The sequence below is a fragment of the Schistocerca serialis genome, chromosome 2 (assembly GCF_023864345.2).
Source record: "Schistocerca serialis cubense isolate TAMUIC-IGC-003099 chromosome 2, iqSchSeri2.2, whole genome shotgun sequence".
Taxonomy (NCBI): Eukaryota; Metazoa; Arthropoda; class Insecta; order Orthoptera; family Acrididae; genus Schistocerca; species Schistocerca serialis.
Window position 1 is genome coordinate 1,127,084,941 of NC_064639.1, and position 14,022 is coordinate 1,127,098,962.

Consider the following 14,022-nt stretch of genomic DNA (forward strand, 5'->3'; position numbering starts at 1 on the left):
TTATGGAGACTGACAGGTTGGCACCTGTCGAAAGACCACGGTTGATTTTCTGCCCAGTTCGAGTTTGTGCACCGTCTCCATCCTCTCTTTGTCGATGCCACATTCAACTCTAATGTTCCTTTCCTCCTTCCTTCCACTAAATTGAATGCCTTGTCTTCTATTTAGTTTCCGAAACATTATCCTTGTGCTTTACGTTCATACAGCGTCTTGCGGAAAGTGTGGAAATGAATTCTGAGTCAACAACCAAAGTACCCCATTGTTAACTGACTTTACGAGGACATGCTGGAAAGCAGTGCCTCCAATTTTTTCCTGGAAAGCTCTTAAGGCTTTATAAATAAAACAAACGTTTTAACATTCTACATTTTTATTCTTCATGTCTATATATTTGCAGCCCTCTCTCGCTTCAGGGTTCCGAATTGTAGCGTGAAACATAACTATGTATGTGTATGAGAAGCGGCGCGATGTAATCGAGTTTCGAATTCGAAGGGTTCGTGGACGCATGGAGTATCCTTTCCTTCAGCAGGACAAAGACGGAACACACGATCGCTGAAACATCTGCAACAGTCCGACGCCTTGGGTTCACTGTCATCGATCATCTTGCACACAGTCCCGATTTGGCCTCACTCGATTTTCATCTGTTTCCAGAACTTAAAGAGCACCCTCGAGGACTTCACTCCGATAGTAATGAAGCGCTGCAAGCAGAGGTGCGGTTGTAGCTCCGTCAGCAAAGTCAAACATTCTACAGTAACTGTCTCGAGAAACTGGTCTCTCTTTGGGAGAAATGTATTCGCCGCCAGAGTAATTTTATTGAGAAATAAATATCTATACACGAAGAATAAATATGTAGAATGTTAATAATGTTTTTTTATTTTATTTAAGAAGCTTCAAGAGTTTCACATAAAAAATTCCGAGGCATTACTTTTCAGTACGCCCTCGTATATTCGATCTGTGAAACGCAGATTAATGACAATGTGTTGTAACTGGAGTGTAATCTGCGCTCAAAGAAATTGCATAGATATCTGATTTAACAATGAGAATGTGTTCACATATTTATTATAGCACCCGAAGTACAATGCACTCACACTGTGAGACTAATTGCGAAGTATACATGTAGTGATCGTGCGAAATGTACTGTCGTGTTGTAATGTGTCGTTCTGCGCTCGTGAAACGCCCCTCATTAATACTCAATAGAGGTCAATAATGTGGCACGAGCAGCGTGTAAATCATGTGTAGTACTGGGTGTTCCAAAATTTCTTTCCTCGCGCCTATTGTTACAAACTGCTCCTGTGGCGTTATCTTCTGACAAACCAGAAATTCCTTTTGCTCTACTGCTCAGCTGAACGTCGTGCTGCACCGTGGACAACGCTTATTAAGTGACACTGCACACTATAAGCTGTACAAATGTCTTGATTACTTTGCTCGGTGAAGAGGTCCCTGGTGGGTGATAGGTAGCCGCCTGCGGCGAGTTCTTCGGCGTCCAACAAGATGCTGGCACACAGCTCAGGGATCCGGCTGCTCCAGTCCGTATCAGCGAAAGACGTGGCGTTGGCGCAGCCGAGCTGAAAAAGAATGGTCTGTGAGGGCACGCTCCTTATAACAGACAAACGGTACGGTTGACATACTGGTAGAGCTAAAATGCAGTAGTGTCCAAAACTGAAACACAATCGCGAAAAGAGAACAAATTAACAAAGAAAATGTAAAGAGTAACTGTAAGCGGTCGCAATCATTTCTCCACAAATCAAAATTGTTGTGAAATTCACAAAAATACACATATTTTCTGCTTGAAACACTTTCATTACTAAAACGAAAGAGAGCTGTTTCAATTATACTGAGAATTAAAGATCCATGTAAGTATTATTCAAAATTATATGAATGCCTTTTATGTACATCTTGAAAAGATTACTGTTAGTTAAGACACAATTAGCAGTGGCTACACGAAAATAAAATCAAATATCCACAGCCACTGTACAACACCACAAGATAAATTCCATGTTATTCCTACAAATATTGGCAACTCCTGAAAAGAAAGCTCTCACATTAGGATATAACTACACAACAAACTGCCATATAACACAAAATTTACCACAGATATAGGAAAAGTATGAGAGACAAGTAACAACACATGCATAGTAAGCCAATTTTTCGTTTGCAAATTGCCCAAAAAATTTTACTTGTGTATTTGGTGTTTTTTAGGGGAAACCTCTTTCCGCCACAGAATTGTTGACGCCCCCTCTTTAAGGGACCTTCAACGTTTCTCTTTTCCCTTGGGTTATATTGCATTGTAGCTTTAGAAATGCTATTATGAGACATTAGTATTGGACATGGTCTTTCATATTCCTAGAGCGACAGAGTCAAGAATGTACTGAGAATACCAAATTTCAGGCATTACCTCTCACCCAATGCAGCGGCCGACGGCCTTCACTTAACGACCGAGAGCAGCGTCGTTTGCTTAGAGTTGTCAGTGCTGACATGCGAGCAACACAACCTGAATAACTGCAGACGTACGACGAACGTATTCGTCAGGACAATGCGGCGATATTTGGCGTTAATGGATTAATGGTTATGGCAGCAGACGCCTGAAGCAAGTGCCTTTGCTAACACCACGACATCGCTTGCAGCACCTCTCCTGGAGTCGCGACCGTATCAGTTGGACCCTAGACGACTGGAAAACCGTGGTCCGATTTCAATTGTAAGAGCTGATAGTAGTGTTGGAGTATGGCGCAGACCGCACAAAGCCATGGACTCAATCTGTGAACAAGGCTGGTGCTGGCTACAAACGGTGTGCGCTATGGTTACATGGAATGGCCTGGGTCCTGTGATCCATTTGAACCAGTCATTGACTAGAAATGGTTATATTCGGCTACTTGGAGAGCATTTTTAGCCATTCATGGACTTTATTTTCCCAAGAAACGACGGAACTTTTATGGATGACAATGCACCACGTTTCCGAACCACAGTTATCCGTGACTGGTTTGAAGAGCATTCTAGACAATTTGAGCGAATGATTTGTCCATCCATATTGCCCGACATGAGTCCCATCGAACATTTATGGGAAATGATCGAGAGGTCAGTTCGTGGACAAAATCCTACATCAACAACACTTTCGCAGTTATGGACAGCTACAGAGGGGCTCAATATTTGTGCAAGGGACTTCCAACGACTTGTTGAGTTGATGACATGCTGAGCTGCTGCACCACAACGGGCGAAAGGAGTTCCGTGACTTTTGTCACCTCAGTGTAAACGTGTGAAGACGGAACAGACAGTCCCAATCACTGTATGTAAGACGGCGATGACGATGTATATATTTTAAAGGCAGTTGACTGAACAGCAGCAACTTGGTTGCTGCCACCGCTCAACCCATGAAGTGGGAAATAAATGATCAATAAAGAAAGAAATATTTAGATTAGATTAGATTAGTTTTTCGTTCCATAGATCCGTGCTGAGGAGATCCTCGTGGATGTGGAACATGTCAATTTTTTTTAAGCTGGAATAACAATACTAATAGTATGAGTACATACAATACATCATTTGTTTCTGTTAAAAAATTCATCAATAGAGTAGATGGAGTTGGCCACTAGTAAGTCTTCAGGCTCCTTTTAAACTGATCTTTATTTGTAACTAAATTTTTTATGTTTGCTGGCAAATTATTGAAGATGAGTGTTCCTGAGTAGTGGACCCCTTTTTGAACTAAAGTAAGTGCTTTTAAGTCCTTGTGCAGATCATTTTTGTTCCTGGTATTGTATGTATGAACTGAGCTGTCTGTTGGAAAAAGAGATATATTATTTAGGACAAATTTCATTAAGGAGTAAATATACTGAGAGGCAGTAGTTAGTATACCCAGTTCTTTGAACAGGTTTCTACAGGACGTCCGTGAATTTACTCCACAAATATTACGTATTACACGCTTTTGGACTCTGAAAACTTTTGTTTGACTTGAAGAGTTACCCCAAAATATTATACTATATGACATTATGGAATGAAAGTAGGCAAAGTATGCAAGCTTTTTCATTTTTATGTCGCCTGTGTCTGCTAACACTCGAATTGCAAATGCAGATTTGTTAAGGCGTTTCTGCAGTTCTGTGGTGTGCTCCTCCCAACTGAATTTATTATCAAGTTGTAATCCCAGGAATTTAAGACTGTCAACCTCTTCTATCTGCTCTCCTTCATACTTTATGCATATGCTGGGTGGAAACTTCTTACAGGTTCTGAATTGCATATAGTGAGTCTCTTCGAAGTATAATGTCAGTGAGTTGGCTTTAAATCATTTATTAATATCCATGAAAATATCACTAGCAGATCTTTCTATAACTACACTCGACATACTATTTATTACAATACTTGTGTCATCTGCAAAAAAACGAACTCTGCTTCTGGCAGTGTAACTGATATGAGATCATTACTGCACAGAAGAAAAAGAAATGGGCCTAAGATGTATCCTTGTGGGACACCACACGTAATTTCTTCCCATTCCGATGATGACTGATGACTTAATTCACTATTCCCTTGCACTGACACCCTTTGTTTCCTGTTAGCGAGGTATGACTTGAACCATTTTGCAGCACTGCCCATTACACCATAGAATTCTAATTTATTTAAAAGGATGTTATAATTCACACAATCAAATACCTTTGACAAATCACAGAAAATACCTGCTGCTTGTAATTTGTTATGTTGATGATTTGTTATGTTTGATGATAGATAAATACAGCCCCCTCCAATAGAAATCGAAACTGAAAGAGGAAAATACAATAAATGTGTGGAAAGTAGAGCTTACCCTCCAGGCGACCGAGTAGAAGAGCAGGCGGTGCGTGGTGGAGTAGCCCCTGGGGACCGGCACGCTGCTGGTCTCGACCCTCCAGCAGCCGCTGGAGACGCGGCAGCCGTCCAGCAGGCCGCGCAGGCACAGGTCGGAGTCGGCCTCGGAGGGCCAGCGCTGCACCAGCAGGCTGGCCAGTGAGCTGGCGGTCAGCGTGCCAGGCTGCGCTGGCGCCTCTAGCGGCGACGTGCCGTACCGGCCCAGGCCTCGCCACAGCCGTGGCTGCGCGAGCTGCAGCACTGCAACACGCGTGCTCGCTGCTGATCAGGTTGCTCCCACACTGGGCCGTGGCAGTGCTGTTCTCAGTCGCACGACACCTCATCTTCGAAACTAATACGAATATAAACATTGGAAACGTAAACACTACGTAAAAGTCTGTCGTATACATCCGACTTGCGACACCACCACATCCTGTTGGGTGTATTTAGCACAGTCCTTGGCCCATAAATTGACCTAAGTTCGACCACTTTCATTTATTAACATTTATTGACTCTTCCTTCATCTTATTGTTACCACACAAATTAAAATCATAAGATTTTATAAGTTAGGGAAGGAACACTGATGAAACCACATACCCCAACCGTTAATGTGTATCTACACTTGATCGTGAAATAAATAAATAAACGAAGATAAATTTTGTTGTGGTCTTCTGTCTGAAGACTGGTTTGATGCAGTTCTCCATGCCAGTCTAGCCTATGCAAGCCTCTGCATTTATGAGTAGCAATTGCTGCAATTTACACCCATTTGAACCTCCTTACTGTAACCATTCCTTGATCTCTCTTCACAATTTATATCCCTCGCCTTTAGTTACCCTCATAACCACATGCCTCAGGATGTGCCCTGCAATCAGTCCCTTCCTTCAGTCAGGTTTTACACTAAATTACTTTTTCCCAGTTCTATTCACTACCTTGTCAAGTGTGTATGTCATCTTGGCTTTTACAGAATTGTTAACTCCCTTACTTTCATTTATCAATATGCACCTATCTGAGAGCACGACTTGTTGATCCGAGAGTTTCGGCTGCGTTGTTACACCGTCTCTTCCTAACTGCGCTCAGAGAGAGTATATTGTTAGTCGAGATGTGTTGGGTAGCAGACGTAGGACTGCAAGGTCGAGATAATTCTATCTGAAACTGAGCTGCTAAATATTGAATACAATTATGCTGGAAATGATTCAATAAGATGATGATGAGAGTATTTATGAATTTTGAAAAGAATTTTGTGAAGAACTTAATTCAAGGTAAATCCGTAGCTTTTCGTACTAGTGCGCAGTTTACATTTTCTAAATAAAGAAAAAAAGATCATTTTGGGTAAGTTAATTTTTCGTGTAAAGGACGTTTTTGAATAATCAATCAATTTGAATTGTTTCTAAAACCATTCATTCTCGTATGAAGTCAATATTGTTCACGATCTTAAAAGAAAGTTATAAATTAATTCTTTGCTATAAAATTCTTTGAGAAAAATCATTTGTAGAACATTAGTACCCAAAATTACTCCCGTGTAATCAATTCAATGCTGCTTGTGTTCGCATTGCACGCGTCGGTACACACGCATTTGAATATCATTTTTAAGTTAACATTTCGATTTATTTTCGCTGCGGCGATGCTTGCTGTGCTCCACTTTCGAGAAAGAACTGTTATTGTATCGAGGTAAGTGAAGGAATAGCTCATGGCAACGTCGTCCCCTTATAATTAGGGAAATCGCAAGGTATCCCACAAGAAACATGCACAGACAGGGACCCCTCAACTAGACTCACCTCTTCTGAAACCGAACAGGGGAAACCACACGTAAGAGTCTGGGCAAGTTGAAGACTGCAGCAAAGGAAAAACCGGATAAAGAAATGAGGCCATTGTCGCCAGAAAAGAAAGAAATACCTTATTGCACATCCCGGAGCAGCAGATATATCCCAGAAACACAAGACAGAGTAAGTAAAACAAGGAGCTAAGAGAAGGGGCTGATGAAGTGCAAGGTAGCAAGGGAGAAACTTGAAAAGCTTTCGATACTGTAGAGCAACTACTAACAAGATAGAATGCATGCTGAAACGTCATGGACTGAGATCAGTATTCTGGCTCGCCTCGAAGGTAATAGATATGTTACGCCCTTTAAATATAACATAGATCTTCGAGTTCATGGCGTATATGGTGTACCCTGAGAATATGGTAGCATTTACGCTGTTCATAGGTCAAAGCATTCGCACTGTAGCTGAGGGTTGTGCAGAGCATTCACGACACATCAAAGGGAACTTAAGAAGTCGGCTGTGGATGAACATTGTCTAGAAAATGGGCATAAAGTACAGTTTGAAAAGACTAGAGTTCTAGGGTTCTGTTATCAAAGAAGCGGCCGAATTTAGAATAAACAATAAACAGCAGCGGCTTCAACAGAGACCAGAGGTACACACTCAGAAGGGCAAGGGAGGGGGGGGGGGGGGGGCTGCGGCCTTTGGACGTTGAGTGAAAGCAAAGACATCGGCTTGACGTTTATAGGGACACACGGGAGCGTCAGTTTCAAACTTGGCACCAGTCCTTCGCGTCGTGAGACGTCATTCGGTCCCGCGTGAGGCCCACGAGAAAGACAGGCCATGGCGCGTACGTCATGGTGCGTGAGTCTCCATGACTTACGAGTGCCAGTAGCTGTCCCTGGTGAGGAGCGAGTAACTTTTTCAGACGAGTTTACTAATTCTCGACTGGCGTTTAAATGTCTGCAAGCTCTCGATGGGGTACGACGAAGTTAAGACGTTTAGTGACTACCTTTCCCGTGCCTCTTCACAGACCCTAGCTTTCGCGAAGTGGGGCGGACAAGCCTACTAATGTGACGTCACAAGTGCGTTGCAGACCCCAATTTTCTCGTAGATCCCGTTCCAGCGGCTGGACGGAGTTGCTACGAGCTACCAAACATGCCTTTCGCGCATGCGCCACTCCGGCCCTCTCTGGAAGCTTCCAGACGCCCCCATTATATCTGTATAAGCGGAACACAGCCATGGCACTCAGTGATTTTACCTCCTGATGACGATGGAAGAGACACCTACCGAAAGCTCGAGTGGTTTATTCGAAGTGACGGGGCTTGTAAACCGAAAAGATTTTACTGAAGTGGAGAAATATGCCTACTAGCCTCACCGCACATTTATTAAATGAAGTGGCACCAGTTAGCCTTATTCCGCCTATCAGCGTCAACCGTATACCGAACGTACTATCATTTAAAGCATTTTCTCATTGATTACAGTTATATGCAAGTGGCAACGACCGATAACAAACTGACAAACGTAAGGTAATATATACAATATGTTAACGTAACACAAAGCTGGGAACATTAGAGAAGAGAAGTACAAGAGTACAAAGTGGCAAGCGGTACGCAACAATACTCAGAACCAATATTTAACAATGAGCGTGAGGGTCCAGCGGTACACCGCCGTCAATAGCAAAATTCCAACTAATTTCAAACTGTACACAATATAAAAATTCCTGGCAGAATAAAACTGTGTGCCGGACCGAGACTCGAACTCGGGACCTTTGCCTGTCGCGGGCAAGTACTCTAGCAACTGAGCTACCCAAGCACGACTCACGCCCCGTCCTCACAGCTTTACTGCTGCCAGTACCTCGTCTCCTATCTTCCAAACTTTACAGAAGCTCTCCTGCGAACCTTGCAGAACTAGCACTGCTGAAAGAAAGGATATTGCGGAGACATGGCTTAGCCACAGCCTAGGGGATGTTTCCAGAATGATATTTTCACTCTGCAGCAGAGTGTGCGCTGATATGAAAGGTCCCGAGTTCGAGTCTCGGTCCGGCACACAGTTTTAATCTCCCAAGAAGTTTCATATCAGCCCACACTCTGCTGCAGAGTGAAAATCTCATTCTCTATACACAATATACCTCACCGATTCGCCCTTGAGCTCCACATGTAATCTTATCGACAGTGAGAAACGTAGATTTACATGTATAAACGAGGAAGGAACATTGAATGGAATTGGAACGGTGCTGCCGAGTATCAAGTGGATAGCACCCTGTACAATAACAACAGCGGATTTGTATTGTACCGTATTGTATATTAACCGGGGACCTAGAAGCTACGGAGAGGCTCCGTCCCAGATGCAGCCGTAGTGGTCCACAGACCCACGACGACTACCGCAGTCCACTTCACCCCTCCGCCGCCCCACACCGAACCCTGTGTTATTGTGCGGTTCGGTCCCCGGTGGACCTCCCCAGGGAACGTCTCACACCAGACGAGTGTAACCCCTATGTTTGCGTGCTAGAGTAATGGTGGTGTACGCGTACGAGGAGAAATTGTTTGCGCAGCAATCGCCGACATAGTGTAACTGAGGCGGAATAAGGGGAACCAGCCCGCATACGCCGAGGCAGATGGAAAACCGCCCAAGAACCATCCACAGACTGGCCGGTTCACCGGACCTCGACACAAATCCGCCGGGCGGATTCGTGCCGGGGACCAGGCGCTCCTTCCCAGTCCGGAAAGCCGTGCGTTAGACCGCACGGCCAACCGGGCGGGGACACAGCGGATTTACTCAACCCAACTGATGTCCGATTTTCCAAAGTGAAGAGGAACGCAATGAACTGTCTAAACGATCATATGGTATGTTATAGCGGGCCATCAAAAAGTTTCCGTTCGAAGGCCGTACCCTCCAGAGTCGGTACGCCAATCGGCAAAACCATCGGGATCACTGAGGCAGTCTTACTACTGATGCATCAGGTCGAAGACACCCTTCCGGTAAAACACCGGGTCTGCTGCGTGAAGAAGTCCGCATCCGGCCGCACATCCCCGTCTGACAGAATCATCGACGCTTCAAGGCCTTTATTAGGGGGCCGAAGGGGTGACAATCGCCTGGGGAATGGTCAGGAATACGCGGCGGGTGGTCCTGTGTCTCCCGTATGAGTTGGCGTAATTTCTGCCTTCCGACATTTGTGATATGGGGACGTGCGTTATCAAGGAGCAGCAACACACCTTCGCACACCATTCCGTAACGGCGGTTTTCGACAGACAAGCTGCCCCATACACATTCTACATTGACCAACAAATGTGTGCATTTGGTTATAATGTCACCATAGTTCACGTTTCCGCATTTATCCCACGCGCGTAGGAAATACACGAGTGCCGCACTGGTCCCTCCCTTTTTTTCTTTATTGGATTTCGATTCCCCCCCCCCCCCTCCACCGGGGGCGGAGGGGGGGGGGGGGGGAGGCTGGCAGAAGCCTAATATGCCACTCTGCAGCCTACACAAAATTTAAAAACAAAATTAGGAGATATCAAAAAAATAAAAACAGGTGATAAAACGGTGACTGATTGAAACTGGAACAAGGCGAAAAATTGCGAAGAGAATATAAAAACAAAGGGTCGGTGATGCTGATTAAAACACACAGTAAATAGACAGGTACAATTAAAAAAACATGGCGACAGTCTATCTTCCGTTCGCAACATTTTAAAAGCACACCTAGCGACAGTATGGTGTCTGTTCGCAACACTGACAGGGGACACACAACACTGAACATGCACTTAAAACAGCACTATAGAGGAGACACTGCGGCAGATGGGAGGGGGGGGAGGGGGGGCGGGCGGCCGCTGGTGGCCGAGCGGTTCCGGCGCTACAGTCTGGAACCGCGCGACTGCTACGGTCGCAGGTTCGAATCCTGCCTCGGGCATGGATGTGTGTGTTGTCCTTAGGTTAGTTAGGTTTAAGTAGTTCTAAGTTCTAGGGGACTTATGACCTCAGCAGTTGAGTCCCATAGTGCTCAGAGCCATTTTTTTGGTGGGGGGGGAGGGTAGGGGGGAGGACCCGGACCGATGACTTGAAAAAAGGGGGGAGAAGAGGAAAGAAAAAAGGGGGAGCCGATGGAGGGAGAGGGCACAGGAAAAGGAGGGGGGGCAGGGTGGACGCGAAAAGGAGTGGGGAAGACAGTGGAGGGGAAAGAAATAGGACCCAGGGGGAGAGAATGGAATCAACGAGTGTGTAGGTGAAAAAAAAAACGGGATGGAAGGGGGGCAGAGAGGGAGCCAGGGAAAAGGACAGAGGGAGGGAGGGGGAGGTGAGGATCATTGTTGATAGGAGGGAGAGAGTGCATCATGTGGGACGGGCAGTTGATGGAAGCCACCTCGGGAAAGGAGATGAAGGGCGTAGAGGTGGAGGGTAGGGGGGACACAATGGTGAAGATGTGGCAGGGGGTGGGGATTGGAGAGGAGCAACCAGGGGATGAGGGGGATCAAGTCGACAGGAGGTGTAGAAGAGCTCGAGGATATGGAGGGATTTATAGAATTGGGGGGGGGGGCGGATATGCAGGCAGGACTGACATTGTAGGTGTGGAGGATGGTAGAGGGATTCAATCCCCATGTCCAGCCAGAGAGGAGGTTAAGGACAGGGAGGGGTTTGTGGGTTTTCGATTGGATAGAGCAGAGATGAAGGATCCAGGTGAGATGACTGTCAATGGTGAGTCCAAGGTAGGTGAGGGTTGGGGAGAGGCGGACAGGACGAGCGCAGATGGTAAGGGAAAGATCAAGGAGCCGGAAGGAGCGAGTGGTATGACTTACAATGATTGTCTGGGTCCATCCCCTTCATGCCGTACCAACAATGGAGTCGCTCTACAATGGATATACACTGCAGCAACGCCCTCAAACGAGAACTTTTTGACTGTGAGGAAAAGACTAAACAGGACTTTTGGGCGTTCCTCGCGACAGATCATCATGAACTTAAACGGATGACAAACTATGAAGCTGAATGTGCCAATTTTTTACTCATTGTCTCAAGGAAAAGTTTTATTTTGTAATAATATTAAAGACAAATATCCTTTATGTTAAAGAATAATTATGTTAGTTATATGGAGTAGTTAATAATCATGTAAGTTATGAAGAAGAATGATAAATAAAATTGTGTTAAATAAAAAAGGCTAGCATGGCCGACTGCCGTATGGGAAATCCGGGTTCGATTCCCACCTAGGTATGAGATTTTATCCGCTCGGGGACTGAGTACTGCGTTACATTATTTTCTACATTATCGACGCACAAGTCGCCTAAGTTACATCACTTAAAAAGACTTGCACTCGGCAACCGAACTATCCCAGATGGGTCTCCCAGCCCATAATGCCACAGGCTGCTATCATATACAGGGTGTCTCTCTTAAAAGTCGTGAGGCGCATTTTTTCTAGCGTTTCGCCAGATATTAACAATTCAGTTTTTGCCATATGTAGATAGTGTCAGCCCAAGAAATACTGGTCATCACGTCTTTCATGCGACGCCCACCGTCACGAAGCGTCAGTCTGCTTCCGTTTAGAAACAAAATTTTTTTAAAGTGGAATTTTACGTGCCCATTTGATAATGCGACCCTAAATTAGTCTAGTGCTATGGGAAACACAGAGACGCTTTCCATCGACGCTGGGTGTTGCATGAAATGCGTGATACGCAGTATTTGTTTGGGTTGATACCATCTACATATTGGAATAACGAAATTGCAAATATCTGCCGAAACACCAGCGGAAATGCACCTGACGATTCTTAGGCGACGTAGCCGGTATATCCCGAAACTCAAAACCTCTTGCAGGCTGCCTGTCCAATGGCTTCTAGGGCCAACAAGAATTTGATTTTTAAGTATTACAGTTAGAAAGTGTTTTTGCGTTCAGGCATCGTAACTGACGGTGCGCAAATTCCTGGACTTCAGTCATCCAGTATTTGAGAATGGGACCTCTTGACACCATACAATAAACTTTACACGTAATTTCAAACCTTTAGGAACCTTCTTCTCGCTGACACCGCTCCCCCTCTCCCAAATATATATATAGCAGACATTGCGTTTTAATTTATTACTTCTGTACTAATACCAACTATTCACAACACATTTTTCGGACTTCCTCCACACATACTATTGAACCTACGACCAACATTAAATCATCGTACGATACATCGTTCAAGAGATATGACGTCATGAACATCGAGAGGCGTGAAAAACTAGCTTTTGCTTAAAATGGAGCGCAGATTACCCACACTATATATATTCGGTGTTTCCTAATGAGAACTTCCAACAAACTTCAAACATAATTTCGAAACTTTTCCTAACTACTTCTCGCTTAAATGCTTAACGTCAAATATGTAACACATTAACTCACTTGTTATTAGATTTTAGAAGCTGTGTTGTTCATTGGAGTTCGAGTCTTTAAAGAATCGGGTGTTCACTAGTTTATTGCCATTTGGACGAAGTCTTCTGCGAAATTTTTCTCTGTACATCTGGCTGCACCTTACATTACATGCATATCCGTAAATTCTGGTGATGAGTAACGCTCGATATTGACAATCAGTCACGAACTGTTAATGATCGTAAATGTCACCCAGTATATTGTTTTTCAACGTAGCGCCACCAATGTCATGCTGTGCGCAGTTGTTGGTCATTAAGTGCAGTTTATAAATATGTGCCTGACATACATTGCACAGTATGAACCTCTCACACTGCACACGTCTAGGGATACATACATCGATTTGATAAACATCGATAGTTCGATGTATTGATGTTCCGAGGGGAACATCGATGTATGATAAGACTGATAGTTTTTCAGATTTTTAATTCGACGAAAAACTATTGCTTTGTTGGTTTTTACCGTACTATGAAGTGTACATGTGAAAGAAATTAACTAACTGCTATTACAATTTTAGATGAAATGACAGCAGATTACAGTTCTATATTTTATTATAAACTTTAAATTAACACAAATCTAAACACAATTATAGTAGATAACAACGTAATTGCTCTGATCAGTAATCAGTATTTTTTTTCATTTTTAGGGTTCGAAGACGTACTTTACTGTTCAGTAACTAAATTAAAGACGACAGATTCGATGGCCGTTTCCCCTTCAAACGATTACATTGCTGAGTTATCATCGATTTTCCTACAACTGGTAAATATCATGGCTTACTTATATAGTCTCGGGAACATAGATTTTATATCTTCCTACAAGTCAATACGAGTTATCGGAGCAACAGATGAACCACTATACATCTGAACTTCGGTCTCCATTGTAGCCGTACACGACAACGACCTAAACTTCATGCTACTATGTACTTATCTTTTTTATCCTGACTCGTCGGAGGAATCGTGTTTATTACCGATTTTTTGGCCGGTTTTTGAGATTTCATTTAAGTATGTGATCACTTTAAAATGTAATATCTTAAACCTTGAGACCAATGCAGTAGGCAGTGCCATAATCGAGTTATATTTGATTCTCAAA

At 44.0% G+C, this 14,022-nt stretch overlaps 1 protein-coding gene across 1 annotated transcript in view; it reads right to left on the minus strand.

The window, feature by feature from the left end:
* The window catches only part of LOC126456663 (UPF0764 protein C16orf89 homolog), a 98,769-nt gene that overhangs the window by 12,149 nt on the left and 72,598 nt on the right, over positions 1–14,022 (minus strand). The window contains exons 4-5 of the mRNA XM_050092407.1: positions 4,775–5,055; positions 1,415–1,559 (exon numbers count right to left, since the gene is read on the minus strand). Coding sequence (XP_049948364.1) covers positions 1,415–1,559; positions 4,775–5,055 — 426 coding nt within the window. The remainder of the gene's footprint in view (positions 1–1,414; positions 1,560–4,774; positions 5,056–14,022) is intronic.